The sequence below is a fragment of the Silurus aristotelis genome (assembly GCF_946808225.1).
Source record: "Silurus aristotelis genome assembly, chromosome: 20".
NCBI classification, from domain to species: Eukaryota; Metazoa; Chordata; class Actinopteri; order Siluriformes; family Siluridae; genus Silurus; species Silurus aristotelis.
Genome location: NC_139593.1, coordinates 21,839,922 through 21,857,175, shown reverse-complemented (window position 1 = coordinate 21,857,175; position 17,254 = coordinate 21,839,922). Strand labels below are relative to the sequence as shown.

At 41.1% G+C, this 17,254-nt stretch overlaps 2 protein-coding genes across 2 annotated transcripts; one reads left to right on the top strand and one right to left on the bottom strand.

Annotated features, from left to right (window-relative positions):
• Nucleotides 1-430: 430 nt before the first annotated feature.
• LOC310715608 (uncharacterized protein) lies at nt 431-3,971 on the bottom strand (the record flags this gene model as incomplete). Its single annotated transcript, XM_083522118.1, has 3 exons — nt 3,669-3,971; nt 1,276-3,075; nt 431-730 (listed from the first exon to the last, which is right to left on the bottom strand). Exons 2-3 carry the CDS (start codon nt 3,061-3,063, stop codon nt 431-433), a joined length of 2,088 nt encoding a protein of 695 aa, XP_083378244.1. The 5' UTR covers nt 3,064-3,075; nt 3,669-3,971.
• A 3,073-nt stretch (nt 3,972-7,044) lies between these two features.
• syngr3b (synaptogyrin 3b) lies at nt 7,045-12,881 on the top strand. Its single transcript, XM_083521858.1, has 4 exons — nt 7,045-7,223; nt 10,024-10,258; nt 11,006-11,151; nt 11,563-12,881. Exons 1-4 carry the CDS (start codon nt 7,107-7,109, stop codon nt 11,755-11,757), a joined length of 693 nt encoding a protein of 230 aa, XP_083377984.1. The 5' UTR covers nt 7,045-7,106; the 3' UTR covers nt 11,758-12,881.
• The last annotated feature ends 4,373 nt before the right edge of the window (nt 12,882-17,254 follow it).

Sequence of the window (17,254 nt, the reverse complement as noted above, 5' to 3'; positions counted from 1 at the left end):
GTCCTGAGCTATTACCGATCTGTTGCTATGTATAGATCCTCGTGAAGGAGCCATGTTTTTAGTTGAAGCGCCCAAACGACCCATTTGACCTACAGAGGGTTTTACTGTTCCCATAGGAATGTTTGGACGCCCCATTCCACGCAGCTGAACACCAGGTGTTTCGAATTGGGGTGGGTTCCTAATAAGACGGGTTGACCTACGGGAGAAGCTGGGTGATGGTGACCTTTGTCCATCTGGCAGAGGAGTTTCTGCACTAATTGCAAAACTTCTCCGTGAAAGCGCAGGTGATGATCTGTGAGCTGCGAATGGGGAGCGAGGCTTGTTGGAGTCCACCTGCTGAACACCACCCACTGGACGCCTTCTCATTTGAGGAGAGGTTGGAGGACTCATTTGCCTAGAAGGAGATATTGAACGTTGAAGCTTTTTTCCACTAAATGGATGGTGAGCTATTGATGGGGAGGAAACTGGGCTGGGCCTTCTTATTGAGGCACGAGGAGAATGTGGTGGGCTTCGCCTGCGGAAGGAACTGTGAGCGGAAGCTGGAGGGCTCCTTTGAAATGAGGACTTTTGATGAGGCATTCTGCGGGCCATTGTAATTGGAGAAGCCATGCCCTCTAAGTATGAGGTCTGAGGCTGGAAATGACTGAAGGCTAATGGAGAAGCAGGTGGGCTGACTTTTCTCTGCCTTAATGGGGAAGATGGGCGTTGAAGATGTGGAGGTGACATCCCTCTTTGTGCAGATGGAGGCACATCTCTAACTCCAAATCCACGAATGGAAGCCTGTGGAAAGGGGCTCTGTCTTTGACGTATAGAAAGCTGAGGAGAGGTAGGGAAGCTTTGTTTCTGCATGTGAAAGTGTGGGGGGCCCACATCCATCAATGGCTCTGTAAATCCTTCTCTTGCTAACATCGGAGACAGAGGTCTCTGTACAGAGGGAGCCATCATTCCCATGGACCTTCTGCTTGGTGTAGGTGATGGGAGAAAACCACCACTTTGTGCAATGGGTGACATATGTGGGGACTGAATATTAGGGTTCATAACCCCCTGAGGACTATTAGCATGTTTAATAAGCACTGCAGTTGGTGTGGGAATCTGAGGTATCCCTGGATGAAGCAGTTCTTGTGTATGTACTTGTGCAGGAAAAGCACCATCCATAAGGGCATCAGGCATGAATGGTACATTATTATAATGAATCTGTGACATCTCTTCAGGATGGTATCGTTGCGGCAATGGAGGAAGTTCAACTGCCATCCTTTCTCTACCGAAAAGTTTTACTTGGGGCCTTGGAACTCTGAACATCTCACTTTGAAAATGTATTGGCTCTACAGCTACATCATTAAACTCATCACCCTCCATCACATCATGCATTGTATAAGTATATGGCTGGTACATGTTGTAGGAAGAATCGAGATATGGGGTTAACCCTGATTCTGTGTAATTAAACTGATGTTCCTGGAGATAAGGGTCTTCGTAAGCTCCATATGATGTCATGTATTGATCAGCCACTCCAACATCACCATATGGATTGTCATAGAATTCTAAGGGTTCATCATAGTAATCAAATTGACCCTGGTCATAAAACTCGCCTTCATCTCCATACGGTTCATAGTAATCCTCCATTAGGTACTGATTCTCATCGTAGTATTCCACACTGTCAGTGTAATATGGATCCATCAAATGCTGCTGGCCATAGTAATCCATCTCCTCTGGGTAGTAGTCCGTGTGATTTGTGTTATAGTAACCCATACCATCGTCATAATACTCTGCTCCATCCTGAAAGTTCATGTGAGGGTTGTAATATTCATCATCAATTCCATAATAGCCCTGTGAATGTTCTTCATAGTAGTCAGCTGGATCTTCATACCAGTTTGGGTTTCTCTGCATGGACTGTCTGTGAAATGCACCAGTTCTCGTTCTACCCTGGTTATTATAATCGTATTCATCAAAATCCTCTTCATATGCATAGTTGTGATGCCCATGAGATCCTCGCATACTCGTTTGTCGACTTCCTTCAGGAAGGCGTTTGCCACTTGATTGTCCCCAGCGACCACGGTTTCGGTCGAATGGCCTCCGTTTTAATTTTGTTGAGAGAAACTTCTTAGTTAGCCAGTTTGTTGCTCCAGCTACTTTTCCCAAAATCAGACCGTGGTTTTTAAAATTGGACCCATCATCTGCATTCTTTTTTCCAAAAAGTCCTTTGAAAAATCCTGATTTCTTCTCAGCTGGTTTGTTGCCACCGATTCTAAGCAGCATGTAGGATGGCTTGCGTCCCAATTGCTCGTTTTGTTCCTTCTCTTTTTTTTTTTTCTTACTGGCTTTGAAGCGCATCAGAAGCCTTGGGGCATTTTTTAAAACAGATTTCCTTCTCTTTTTCCTGACCATAAAACTCTTTTGCTTCCCAAGTCCAAGAAACAGTCTAGAAGTGCTTTTCAATCGCTTCTTTGAGCTCTTCCCAATTCCAGGGAAACCAAACAGTTTCTTTGAAGGTTCTGGTGCCATCTCAGGTGGAACTTCATCCTTCTTTTTTGCTTTTTTCTTCGTTCCTTCTGCCTCAGGTTTAGATTTGGATTTTTGGGCATCTTTCGATTTCTTTTTTTTTCTATCGTCTTCACTCTCATCAACTTCTTTATCCTCTTCGTCCTCTTCGTCCTCCTCCTCATCTGACACAGCATATTTAGATTTAGACTTTCCCTTCGCCGCTTTGCCTTTGGCGCCCCCCTTTCCAGGCTTGCGCGTGTCCTCATCAGAATCTCCATCCCTTTCTTCATCATCGCTTAACTCATCCTCGTCCTCAATCGGCTCATCGTCGGATCCCTCCTCTGACTCGCTGACCACTTTTGCCCCCTTTCCTTTGTCCTTTCCTTTCTTTCCGTCATCTTTTCCCTTGCCTTTGGGTTCTTCTTTTCCCTTTTTCTTGTCGTCCTTCCCTCCTTTCTTGTCGTCCTTTGCCCCCTTTTTGTCATCTTTCCCTTTTTTTTCTTCTTCTTTGCCTTTGCTTTTTTCTGGCTCTGCTTTGCCTCCTTTTTTTGCCGCTGACTTTGAGTCACCTTTTTTACCTGGCATTTTCTCCTTTTTCTATTTTGTAACAGCACAGAAAAAGAGATAGTAAGTTCAATTCAATTCAATTCATTTTTATTTGTATAGCGCTTTTAACAATGAACATTGTCTCAAAGCAGCTTTACATAGATAATGTGGTGATTAAACGTATATATGTTCTATGTCAGTATGTTTGTCCCTGATGAGCAACTGTGGCAAGGAAAAACTCCCCGAGATGGGATAAGGAAGAAATAAGTAAGATTTAATCAATTAAATTTTAACACTGTATAATTACGGGTTTTTTTTCAATAAGGATATGTATTCATATACAAATGTATTCACAAATTCTTCCATATGAAAGGTTTTGAGTTGTACACACATTAACACAAGAACTGTGTGAAGAATCTCTTCACTTCACAATAATAAAATCAATCCAAAACAACTCCTTAAATAAATGAAATTAAACATAGTTATGTTGTTTAACTCTTTTGTTACGTTCGCTTTGCAACTTTGTTATTTTTTGGGGGCGTGGCCAAAGATAAACCAGCTTTACCATGCTTTAACACCCTTAAACATACTTAGTAAATTGCGTATCATTCCAATTAATCAACACATGAAAGATCTTTCCGTACCTGAGGATCTGCTCACACTCTTTAAGGTGGACTGATGAATGCTGTCTTCATGGTTCCTCTTCTCAGAACCAAAAAGCAATCTCCTCCACTGAAGTGGGTTTTCATTAACCATCTAATCCCACACTCCTACACACCTTCTCTTCTTCTGTTGATTACTCGAGAGTCAGAGGCCCTGTCGAGAACTGAGAGCGCAAACAGGACATAACCAGGATCGGACGATCGGATCTGCTGGGTTCGAGTGTTCATGAGTGACTTATCGAGGGGTGAAGTAACCGTGTCAGAGGATCTGTGTCGGTGTTTGTGCTGTTGTGCGACTGTAGAAGGAGCATTAATTTGTCAGGTCTTCTTGCCTTGATGTAACTTTAGCTCAGGTCTCATTCCAGCATGAATAATGTAGGCACAGAGAGACAGAAAGAAAAAGAGAGTGAGAGGGGGACAGAGAAAGAGAAAGATAGACATTGATTCTCAAAGTCTCAGAACTATACAGCCCTCCATGTCAAAGACCACAATATGACATCACACAGGATTATGGGGATTCTGAGTGTGAATCAAAACTCGAGGTTATGCTTTATTCTGTCTTTCAAGGATTCTTGGATGCTTTTCTTTGAATTTTCTTTCAAATCTTTTTTATATTAAATTAGTCTTCATTTGCTATTGCTATACTCTTCTGGGAAGGTGATGCTTCCACCACCATGTTTCACCCAGGCACGCAAATACACTTGGAAAAAGTACACGCAATATACAATATCAACAACATTATAAAAAATAACATCCTGTACATAACAATGTGCACACGCAAACAAAAATATACATACTGCCTTGTCAAAAGTTGGTGGACACCCAAACATAAGATCGCTTTGTGCTTTCTTTCCACTCATTTCACATCAAGGCCCAATTTGCTGTTATAATCAGCTCCACTCTTCTGAGAAAGATGTTTCACTAGATTTCTGTGGAGATTCGTGAAGATTCATTTAGCAACAAAGTAAAGTCAGGTACTAATATATGTGAGGTGAGGAGTCCTTTGGTTCAGTAGGGCTGGAGATCTTCCACATTTCCAACCCATGGAAAGTATATATTCATAGAGCTGGCTATAGGGGCACTGTCATTCTGGAATGGGTTTGGGTCTCCTAGTTCAAGAGAAGGTCAAATTACATTGTACCCCATCCAAAAATATCCTTACAATTTGGAGAAGGACCACATATGGCTGGAAAGGTCAAGTCTTCCAATACTTTTAGTCATATCATGTATCAGTGATGAATTAATGACGGGTGATTAGCCGGACTCGAACGTCTTCTACGTGGAATCCGAAGTAATTAAAAACATTGTTGTGAGAATGTGAGGATGTAACTATAGAAGTCCAGGCCTGGTGTAAGCTCCTCTCTCAGAGCCACGTCTGGTGTGGAGCTACACACAGACTCGCTCCAGTTTTACTGATTAAAAATGTAGGCATTCTTCTCCTGTTGGTCTGAAGAGTGAAGGTGAGCTTTGCTCAGTTGTTTATACAAAAGTATACAAAAATTCAGCTTGGTTTTTTTTTTTTACGAGATGCAGAGAGTATAAAAATGTCCCTCACTTATCCTGCCTCCCCCGACACTGGAGACTCCTTCAACAATCACGCAACAATCCACTCGGACGGAACGTCCCCCGTTTCAACTGAGCTTTAGACTCAAATGTGCTGTTGCTATGGAAACACATTTTTTCTTGAAAGTGGAGCTTAATCCGAGCCCAGTTATAGGAACTGAATGAATAGTTTCCTTTATCATTGCTGTCTCCTTAAAGGTTGCGAATATCCGGTTGCCAGATTATCGTCTAACTCCTCCTGCGTTGCGTGTAAGCCAATCCTGTCATTACCATGCATGATGTACGGGGAGGAAGTGGTTGCCGTGTCAACAAGTAATCATGCAATATAACCTGACGGGACCTCTGATAAGGGAGACAATGGCTACAGGGTCAGACTTTAATACTGGTATTGAAACACCTGACTTTTCCACCCGTTTTTGGTTCTTCTCCAAACTGCTAGCATAAAGTTGGACGTCTTTGGATGCATTAGCATAAAAATTTTCCTTTGCTTGAACTAGGAGCCCCAAACCTGTCTCAGCATGACAGTGCTCCTGTGCACAAAGCCAGCTCCATAAAGATCTGCTTTACATGGGTTGGAAGATGTGAAAGATCTCCTGCTATAAAGCTCCAAACACTATTAAACAATGAATATGAAGACTGACTGCACCCCAGACCTCCTCGCTTCCTCGCCTGCATCACTACCAGTCCTAACTAACACCCTTGCTGCTGAATAAATCTTCACAAAATCTTGTGGAACATCTTCCCAGATGGTTCACTTCACGGTTGATTATTTTCCAGTAAAAGCACACGCCTAATTTGTGTTTAATTCTGCACACATGACATCACTGCATTGATAATGATCATAAAAATCGCTCTAGTTTCGTATGATTTGGTCAAAATTTGAACGATGCACGTGATGTAGAGAAGTTATTTTCTTTCCACCAAAAAGTACTGCCACTCGCTGACTAGCATGACTAGCAGCTTGTAAGCAGACCTAGAACGCCCTCTACAGTATAGAGAAAACTTTACAAGTTCTGGATGAGTTCAGGATAATTATTTTTTATTTATTTTTTTTACTTATTTAAATTTGATTATTAAGATTCATGTATTATTTAAGACGATATTGTACCAGTTTTTCAATTATTGTTAAAAAAAAAATCATATTGTTACCACATCTACACCATGGGTATGTTTTATTTGATATATAATAGTTGTCAGCACTTTATTTTGTACTCTATCCTTTAAAAAATAGAAAACATTATCATATAAAATGCAGTAAGATGGACTTTTATTATAACTTTATTTGACGGATGAGACCGGAAGATCACTTCCATATTTGGGCCTCGTTTACAGTTTAAAAGCTCAAAACAAGAAGTCAGTAAAGTGATTTTTTTCTATCGCCGAGTGAATGTATAATAAATAATAATAATAATAAAAAACTATTTTAAAATAATTTTTTTAATGATTTATTATAAATGCAATAGAAAAATATTTCTTACTATTATTGAATCATTTACAAGTCAAATCTAGTAACTTGTAAATGATTCAATAATAGTAGGAAATAATAATAATAATAATAATAATAATAATAATAATAATAATAATAATAATAATAATAATAATAATCAGTATTATTAACAGCAATAATTTAATTATAACGTTAAATATCATAATTGCAAATGTTATAATTACAATGTTATATAATAATGTTAATAATAATTATTATTATACATCGTTATTAAATAATATTTTTATTTAATAACGATGACGTTACAGTTGCCGTAAATCTCCGCTCCCCACCTCAGGTCGCGCGCATTGTCGGTCGTGCACGCGCGCGGTGCACGGACAGAGCGCGCAAACGTGAGGAGGAGGAGGAGGATGGTGATGGTGATGATGAACGGGACGGGCTCGTACGGAGCGGGCCGAACCGGGACGGGATTCGACCCAATCACCTTCGCCAAAAGACCACAGACCATCCTGCGGTTCCTCGCCTGGGTAAAGAAAAACATTCATTTACTTCTTTATTCACCTTCACTTTCACCTTCCTGCGCGTCTGAGAGCGGCTCAGTACTGCACACCATCATCTTCATCATCATCATCATCATCATCATCATCATCATAACAATAACAACATCAATAATAATAATAATAATAATAATAATAATAATAATAATAATAATACCAGTGTGAATGAGGGGCGTAGGATGCTGTTACGGTGGAGGTGACGTCACATGTTACCGTGGAAACGCAGAGGCTCCATTTTATCCACAATTAGGATGCAAAAGTATAATAAAATAAAATAAACTGAAGAAATATTTAGAATAAATAATTAATAATAGCATGTGGTAGTACTTCATATATAAATAAATAAATGCATCAATACATATTATATATATATATATATATATATAATACACTTATGACTGATGACTACCAAGATGATCGATTATTATTATTATTATTATTATTATTATTATTATTATTATTATTATTATTATTATTATTATTATTATCTCTGTGTAATAGGGTAGTCATTTATTATCTAACAATATTTTTTACTACTAACAAAAAGATATATATTTTGAATAACAGTAATCAGAATCAGGTTTATTGGTCCGGGGTGTTGACACACACACACACACACACACACACACACACACACACACACACACACACACACACACACACACACACAGGAATTTAGTTTCAGCTGTTAGTGACTCTGTAAGTAATGTTGTAATGTTGTGTATTGTGTTGGTTTGTGTATTTCTCAGTGCCATGTTGTGATTGTTGCTCATACCATCATAAATACAGCGTCACAGTGCTGATTCAGTTTCCACATAGACAGAAAAAGATAGAGGGAGAGAGAGAGAGAGAGAGAGAGAGAGAGAGAGAGAGAGGAAAGAGAACTAGAGGGAGGGATAGAGAGATAGAGGGAGGAAGAGGGAGGGATAGAGAGATAGGGGAGGGAGAGAGAGGGAGGGATAGAGAGATAGAGGGAGGGAGAGGGCGGGATAGAGAGATAGAGAGAGGGAGAGAGAGGGAGAGAGAGATAGAGGGAGGGAGAGAGAGGGATAAAGACGTAGAGGGAGGGAGGGAGAGGGATAGAGAGATAGAGGGAGGGAGAGAGAGATAGAGAGATAGAGAGATAGAGGGAGGGAGGGAGGGAGGGAGGGACAGGGATATAGAGAGAGAGAGGGAGGGAGAGAGAGGGATAGAGAGGTAGAGGGAGAAAGAGAGAGGGATAGGGAGAGAGAGGGAGGGAGAGAGGGATAGAGAAAGAGAGGGAGGGAGAGAGATAGAGAGATAGAGGGAGGGAGGGAGGGAGAGGGATAGAGAGAGAGAGAGGGAGGGAGAGAGAGAGGGAGAGAGAGAGAGAGGGAGGGAGAGAGAGGGAGGTTATATATACAGTGACGAGTGCTTTTACTACTTTGTCTAATAGTAATGGATTCAGCTATCTCTGTGTGTGTGTGTGTGTGTGTGTGTGTGTGTGTGTGTGTGTGTGTGTTTGTGATGTGCGATGTGCATGAGCATGCAAGAGGCCACATCTCAAAATAGCTCGAGCACCCTTCAGAGGAAAATGCAGGACGATATAGCCTGAACAGTACACACACACACACACACACACACACACACACACACACACACACACACACACACACACACACACACAGACATTTTTTTTAAACATTCTAACACTCAGGTGGGATGTGTCAGAGAGAAAGAGAGCAGTGAAGCATGGTGGAGGTTTCCTGCATGTTTGGGGCACTAATGGACATCGAGATTTGGTCAGGATTAATGGTGTCCTCAATGCTGAGAACCACAGAAAGATCCATCATGCATTACCATCAGAGAGACGTCTAATTGGCCCCAAATTTATTTTGCACCAGAACAATGACCTTGAACATCTAGCCAACATCATTAAGAACGATCTTCTGCATAAAGACCATGGAGTCCTGGAAATAATAAAGAGTCCTGATCTCAACATTACAGAGTCTGTCCTGGATTGCATGAAGAGACAGAAGGACTTGAGAGAACCTACATATACAGAAGATCTGGGGTTAGTTCTAATAGACCGAACAACCGACCTCTCGAGTTCCTCACACCAGATTTGATTAGGATTTTTCTTCTTTACTTTCCATTTGATACAAATATTTATAAACACTTGTATTATTGAAAGCGTTCTCTCCCTTTAAGGCATTTTTTTCATTGAAAGAAGTTTGGAGGTGGGAGCTTAGTGGCTTAAGCTTTAGACTGAGATCATGAGGTCATGAGATCAAATCCCACACACACTAACCTCCCACTCCTGGGCCCTTGAGCAAGTCCCCAAACCGCCATACCTGCTGAATGAGATCAAAAGTTTAAATGCCATAAATGTACCAGGTGGTATCAAAAATTTTCAAGAATAGTTCTGTAACAAGCCAACAGATCACAGTCACAGGAAGCACCAAGCTTCATAAGTCAGTGTGACATCAGGAGCTGTGCAACTGGTGCTATTCTGACCAAACAGGTTACCATACCCGGCCTTACATCTGCACCCACCCTACCCGCCGGATTTGGCTCCTACAGACTTTGCCATCTTCCTGAAGATGAAGATCCAGCTCAAAGATTGCCATTTTGACACCATTGCAGAAATCCAGCGTGAATCACAGAAGGTGCTTGACACGCTTCACAAATCACTCCCGGGACACGTTACAGCAGAAGCAGGAACGCTAGGGGGCGCTGTATTGCTGTGCAAGGGGACTGTTTTTACGGAAGGAGTCTCCAGCGTCAGTGACACTCTCCTGTCTTGCAGATCTTCTCCATGGTGGTGTTCGGCTCGATAGTAAACGAGGGCTACGTAAACAGGGGCAGCGAGCGGCTGCACTGCGTCTTTAATAAAAACGAAGACGCCTGCAACTACGGCATCATCGTGGGTGTGCTGGCGTTTTTGGCGTGCCTGGGCTTTCTGGCCCTTGACATCTACTTTCCTCAGATCAGCAGCGTGAAGGAGCGCAGGAGAGCTGTGCTGCTGGAAATGGCCTTCTCAGGTGAGCACACATACTTCTATACAACACGCACACACTGTATATACACACTATACACACTTGCTCAACCACTGCACCACTGATCCCTCTATCCTCTACCACAGTGTCCTTGATACCTTATCCATCTTCCACTGACCCCTTCATCATCCACCACTGCTCTACTGATCCCTCCATCATCTACCACTGCTCCATTAATCCCCCTCCATCATCCACCTCTGCTCCAATAATCCCCTCCATCGTCCACCATTGCGTCACTGATCCATTCATCATATACCGCTGTACCATTCATTCCTCCCTCCTCCACCACAGTATCCTTTATCCCTCCATTCTCCACTACTGCACCACTGAACCCTTTATCCTCTACCACTGTGTCACTCACTCCTCCATCATCTACCACTGCACCACTGATCCCTCCATCCGTTACTTCTGTTCCACTCATACCTCTATCCTCTACCACATTATCCTTGATTCATTATCTATATTTCACTGGGTCCCTTCATTCTCTACCACTGCTCCACTAATCCCCCCATCATTTACCACTGCTCCACTGATCCATCATCTACCACTTTACCATTGATTCCTCCCTCCTCCACCACAGTATTCTTGATCTCTTCATCCTCCACCACTAAAACACTGATCCCTCCATCCTCTACCACTGTGCCACTCACTCCTCTATCCTCTAACACTCCACTACTGATCCCTCCATCCTCTATCATTTGTTCTGCATAAAAGTGTCCCACACCTCTGCAGGACTTTGGTCGTTCCTGTGGTTTGTTGGATTTTGCTTTCTGGCGAATCAGTGGAGTCGAACCTCACCCAAAGTCCTGCCACTGGAGCAGGCTTCAGACGCGGCAAGAGCCGCCATTGCCTTCTCCTTCTTCTCCATTCTCACCTGGGTAAGACCAGCAGAAAATCAAACAAAAACACACACAGTACATGTACATGCAAATACATACTTAATACTACCTGCTATGTTGAAAACGTACGCTACACACGTGTTACTATTTCATTTCTGTCCAGACTTACACAGGTACAATATGTTCGATATGTTTTTTATACAAAAGATAAGCAGTAATTTACATAATTAATGCATTTGCTAACATTCATCTCAAAGTAGATAACATTCGTATAAAACATGGAAAGGTGTATAATTCACATAGAGAAGAAACTCAAAAGAAAAAAGGGCTCATTACACAGCTGCTAACAAAACAAGTGTTGACACTGGAGACATCCTTCCATAAAAATAAATAAATAAAATAGTATAGTAGTAAAAATGGTAAGGTATTAATTGTGCTGACTCTGGCTAGGCGGCGCTAACGGTGCTCGCAGTGCAGAAATTCCTGCTCGGGACAGACATGACGCTGTTCACCTCCACCGACGTCCCTAAGCAGCCCTATCCGTCCAACGACGCCATCCACCAGACCACCATCGACAAGAGCCCCACGCTGATTGAGACGGTGGAGACACGCCCACCCGGGTACCAGATTCCGCCCGCTTTTTAATCTCTCGTCCTGTGAGAAGAGAGTGGCTTAGTCCCCTACTGTTCGGTTCCGGTACTGTTTTCAGCGCAGGCTAGACGATCTCTCCTTCACTTATTCCATGCTTACACATCATCAAAGAAACTATTACACAAACAAAACAAAACAAAAAACAACACAACATTCATTGGAAAAAACAAATAGCAATCTACAGTAGTAACTTATAACGGTAAATAGAAAGGAAGCTATGATGCTACATAGTGAGCAGCTATTTACATTCATAATAATCAGTGAACAAGTTTCTATCAGGTCACTTGATAACTCAATGATGAACTGAATTGACAACGAGTAATTAGTAGTTTAGTACTTTTTAAGGGGATCTGACTTCTCTATGGCACACGGTGTGGCCAAAAGTATTGGGACACCAGACTTCTCCACCCATATATGCTTCTTCCAGAAACTGTTACCACCAAGTGGTATATACACCATCGTATAAGACGTCTTTGGCTCAGGTAGCATGAAATCTTCCCTTTCATTAGAACTACAAGACCCAAACCTACTCCAGCACGTCACAAAGTGCACAAAGCCAGCTCTGTAAAGATCTGCTGTACATGGGGGGGATTGGAAGATCTCCTGCTATAGAGCTCCAACACTACTCAACAATGAATTTGGGATGCTGACTGGCTGAATTGGACTTGTGGCTGAATTGGACTTGTGGCTGAATCTCACACGAATCTCCACAAAATCAAGTGAAACATCTTCCCAGAACACTGGAGCTCTTTATGATGGGAACTTGATGTGGAATTGTCTTCTCAAAAAGATTCACATACCAAACTTATGCTCAGGTGTCCACAAACTTTTGGCAATACCATGTTATACATATGTAGCCTTATATACAGGTATGATCATTTTATTTTATCACACACACACACACACACACACACACACACACACACACACACACACACACACACGTCGTAGCATGGGGAGGTCGACAAGTTAGCATTTAAAGCAGTGCTGAACCGATATGCACGAGTATTTTTACGTTTTTTTCCCTTTTTAGTTCCAAGGGCTTCTTTAAAGTTGAAAGTATTAAAAATGACTAATTGTCTTGGATTGAAATAAATCTTTTGTAATAATAAATAAAACCGTTCATTATTTCAAGCAAAACAAAGCAGCATACGAAGTTATGGAAAAGAAAGCTGCTATTTTGGGAATTTTTGTTAAAAAAAGTTTCTAAGAGGTGATAAATGTGTTACGTTTATTATTATTATTATTATTATTATTATTATTATTATTATTATGATCGTTATTATTATATGAATGCTATGAATTTGAAATGAAAGTTTTACTTCCTGTATTTATTTCTAACTGTATCTGTCCATCCAGTTCACTTGTAAAGCAAATATGAAAGTATCTAAACCTTATCACTACATTATTACATCCAGAGAGAGAGAGAGAGAGTGTGCGTGTGTGTGAGCTGGAGGGGCGGAGCTATAGCCATTACACACTACATGTGTGTAAAAAAAGGGTCCTAATGAGAGCATCTATGAGTGTGTGTGTGTGCGTGTGTGTGTGTGTGTGTGTGTGTGTGTGTCCTTGGTCTCATTGCATGATAAAATAAAGCGTAGAAATTCCTACTTCCTATAAAAATCCAGTTTTAGCATTTAGAGAGGAGAAGAAATGTGTTCAGTGAATCTCTGACTGAATTAAAGACTCTTTCTGCAAGCACACGTGTGTCATCATGTCTACTTTATTTGACTCATTACACGTGATGTGAGTTGGCGTTACACCGCGCCGCTGGTGAATAAATCGCGCCCTCTAGTGTTCTAGAAATGTCACAACGGTGATAGAAAATCCAGCAACTACTCGGATAATTAATGAATAAATATTCGCCATTATGCGTCTTTCACTCATAATCTGTTGCTAGACAATGAAAATATTCGGTTATCTATAAACTTCAATGTAACAATCGAGTTTATTATCGTTTAATCGATTGTCAGTAATCTGACTCCAAAAACAGCGTATGTGTGACGTATATAATTTCACTACAGTGGAACCTCGGAGCTCGCGAGGGTTAGGGACCAAGACCGGTCGCGAGTTCCGAATCGTCGCGACCTTTTGATACGCCCCTTCCAACCCAGTAAAAACCCAAAAAACACTATACGAAATCGATTTAAAATCAGTAAATAACACTATTTCACTCCATAACACTTAATTATTAGACTATTTTTAACAATACTTTATGTAAATTAACAGCAATTACAATGCTTAATTAAAAAAATACAGGTACAGTAACGTATGCAGTAGAGAAGTACAGTATAATAATACATAAAAATAGTTTTAAAGCATTTTTTAGACAATTTTAATGAGATAAACCTTGATTAGAAATGTTAAAACTAGCGTTTTGAGCAGCTCGCGGTTGCTCACGAGCCGATCTGAATGAGAGTCGCGAGCATGCGAGGTCGCGAGCGCTGAGGCCGCGAGCTCCGAGGTTCCACTGTATTACCAAATGACTAAATAATAAAAACATAATCAATAAGCGCTTTATTATGACAGGAAGTCCATAAAAGCCAATATCCGGTGTTTCACAGCATCGCTGCTTCATTAGTTCATTAGTTAAAATGCATCTCGACACCACCAGGGGGCACCAGAACACCAAGACTGGACTAAAGAGTGACCCAAAACAGTAATCTGAGGAAAAAAATCGTTGCAAAGAAGAGAAACGATGGGAGAGTGTGAGAGTGTGAGAGTGATTTCACACACCGCTGGAACTTTAAGCACTCATGTTGCTTTGTACGAATATTCCTGTTGAGACGAATGCGATTGTGTGTCTGTGTGTAACAAAAAAAAAAGATCAATTACAAAAGCAGGCGAAGGCCATGACTTCAAAAAGACTCGCTGTGTAATTAACACAAGTTGTATCAGGAAGTAATTTGAAGTAAGTATCTGTGTCTGAAAGTAGCTTTAGCACGTTCTAAACAAAGCGAAACAGAATTAAAGTGGAAATCTCTGACTTTTGTAGGTACGAAGCATCGTCAGTATTAATACACAAGACAGTTCCGTGTTTTCAGAGATGTTTTATGTTCCTGCTTACATTTCAGCTTTAATTAAATCAGGAGTAAAGAACGGCTTTGCTGCTGTCGGACGCTACAATACAATACAATACAACCATATAAACATAGAAATCTGGAATGTTTCTATACATCCATCACACTGGATTATTATCCAATCAACTTCTCGATACATTAGATTCTGAAAAAATATTATGATTTCAGAATAATCTTCAGTGACCTTTTGGCTTTTGGTGAACACAATGTGTTTAAAGCTCTCTATGTAGATATGAAGATGTACAACATACACTGTCTATATGGAGGACACCAGACTTTTCCACTCAAATGTGGTTCATTCCCAAAATGTTCCCACAAAGTTACAGGCACGACTTGTATTGGATGTATTTAGAAGCAGGAGCATGACATTTTCCCTTAAACTAGGAGACCTGAACCTGTTCCAGCATGGTGCACAAGCCAGCTCCATAAATATGAATGCTGACTGCACCCACCTTCTCACCTCACCTCCATCAGTACCTGACTTTCACTAACACCCTTGTAGCTGAATGAATCTCCACAGAATCTAGTGGAACATCTTCCCAGAAGAGTGGAGAAGAATAAATGTAGACTAAATATGGGATGGGATGCTTAAGAAGAAGCCCATGTCAATCTCATTGTCAGGTGTCCGTCTAATGGACTGCAGTGTTGCATCAAATATTCAAATAAGAAAAAACATCTAAACTATGACTTGGTTTCTTTGCTAAATCAGACTAGCATGATCCCCTGTTGCTAGCATAACTGTTTAAGCGGCTAGTCAGATCGGAGGCTAATATTAGTGTTTAAAACAGAATGTTTTACTTCAGAACAAAAAAATACTGAAACTTTGAGGCAAAATGTTTCGCAGGTCGTAACAAAAGTGAGTTTTTCACATAAAACACAAATTTTTTACCAGAGTACATTCAGAGGTATGATCTTGATTTCCACCTGAGGGCAGTTTCCTGACTGGAAAATTCCTCTTTATAAAAAGATTTCAAAAACATCTACATGTACCATCTCAGCACTTTACTCAGACTTTGTTGAAGTGGATGGATACCTTTAGATACCAGCTGTTTGACCTCCTGAGGGTCAACCGTAATGAGGTGAGTCTTCACACGAACTCCATGGTGCCTGGCGTGTCCTTCTCAGAGCTCGCTGCTGCTACATCCTGGCTCATCATTTTCTCCCTGACAGTCACTCTACGAAACCCCTACCATCTTTTAGTCTTCACCTGGATTTATTCTCTAAAGTTTGAGTTTTACTTCCGAATGAATACTAGCTCTAGTGCACATACACTCTAGCGCCAACAATTTGTGGACACCTGACCATATGTGCTTCTTTTTCAACATCCAAGTCCACGCTGAGTTCCCATTTGCTTTTATGATAAATTCCACACTTCTGGCTACATGTTCCTCTACACATTGGTGGAGATTTGAGCTAATTCAGCTACAACAAAGTCGGGACCTGATGGAGGTGAAGAAGTGAGGCGGTCTGGGGTGCAGTCAGCATTCACATTATTTGTTCAATAGTATCAAGTTCTATAGCAGGAGATCCACATCTTCCAACTCATGGAAAACAGATCTTTGTGTCATGCTGAACAGGTTTGGGTCTCCTAGTTCAAGTGAAGGGAAGATTTAATGCTAAGGCATCCAAAGACGATTGTGTGTCCAATTTTGTTTTGTGGAGAAGTTTGGAGAAGAAGCACATATGAGTGGAAAAGTCAGGTGTCCAAATACTTTTGGTGACACAGTGTACTTCAGAACATTCAGGTGCAAAAAACTGATAACCGGAATGAAAAGAAAACCAAATTTTCTCTAAATTCTAGAAATGTGAAGCTTGTTTTAAACAAACCTGTTTTATCAGTGTTCAGGAACGTGTTCAGGAACGTGCAGAGATGTTTCATGCTCTTCAGTAAAATTTATTGACTTTACAAATACACTCAGCCGTTTGAATTCCTCGCGTCGTGGTTCCGATGCCCTGATTATAACGAGTCCTGAATTTCGTCTCACGGCACAGTCCAGACGTCCCTCCTTCAGTCCGGCCTGCAAGACTTGTTTATCATGTTCCCACAAAAACATCGACATCAAAACTCGAATATTTTCTTTAGACAATTTATCACAATTTTGTCGATAGAAAATGAAAAGAAAAGAAAAAAACCCACAGGAAAAACGGAGATGTGAGGATGGAACGTGACGCGTCGTGACCCGCTGCTCGCGTGTTCGTTTACAAGCCCTTAAAGATCCCACAGAGTTCCTTTTCCACCACGTCAGAGATCTAACAGATGGAAGAGTTCGCATGAAAACGTCTGGATTAAAAAAGAAAACCACGAGATTTGGTCTAAAGCTTTAGAAGCTACTGATTCTCTGCTCTAACATATGCTATATAAAGTTTGTGGTTGCTCAGCGGTCGGACCACTTTTGGGCCCCTGAGCAAGG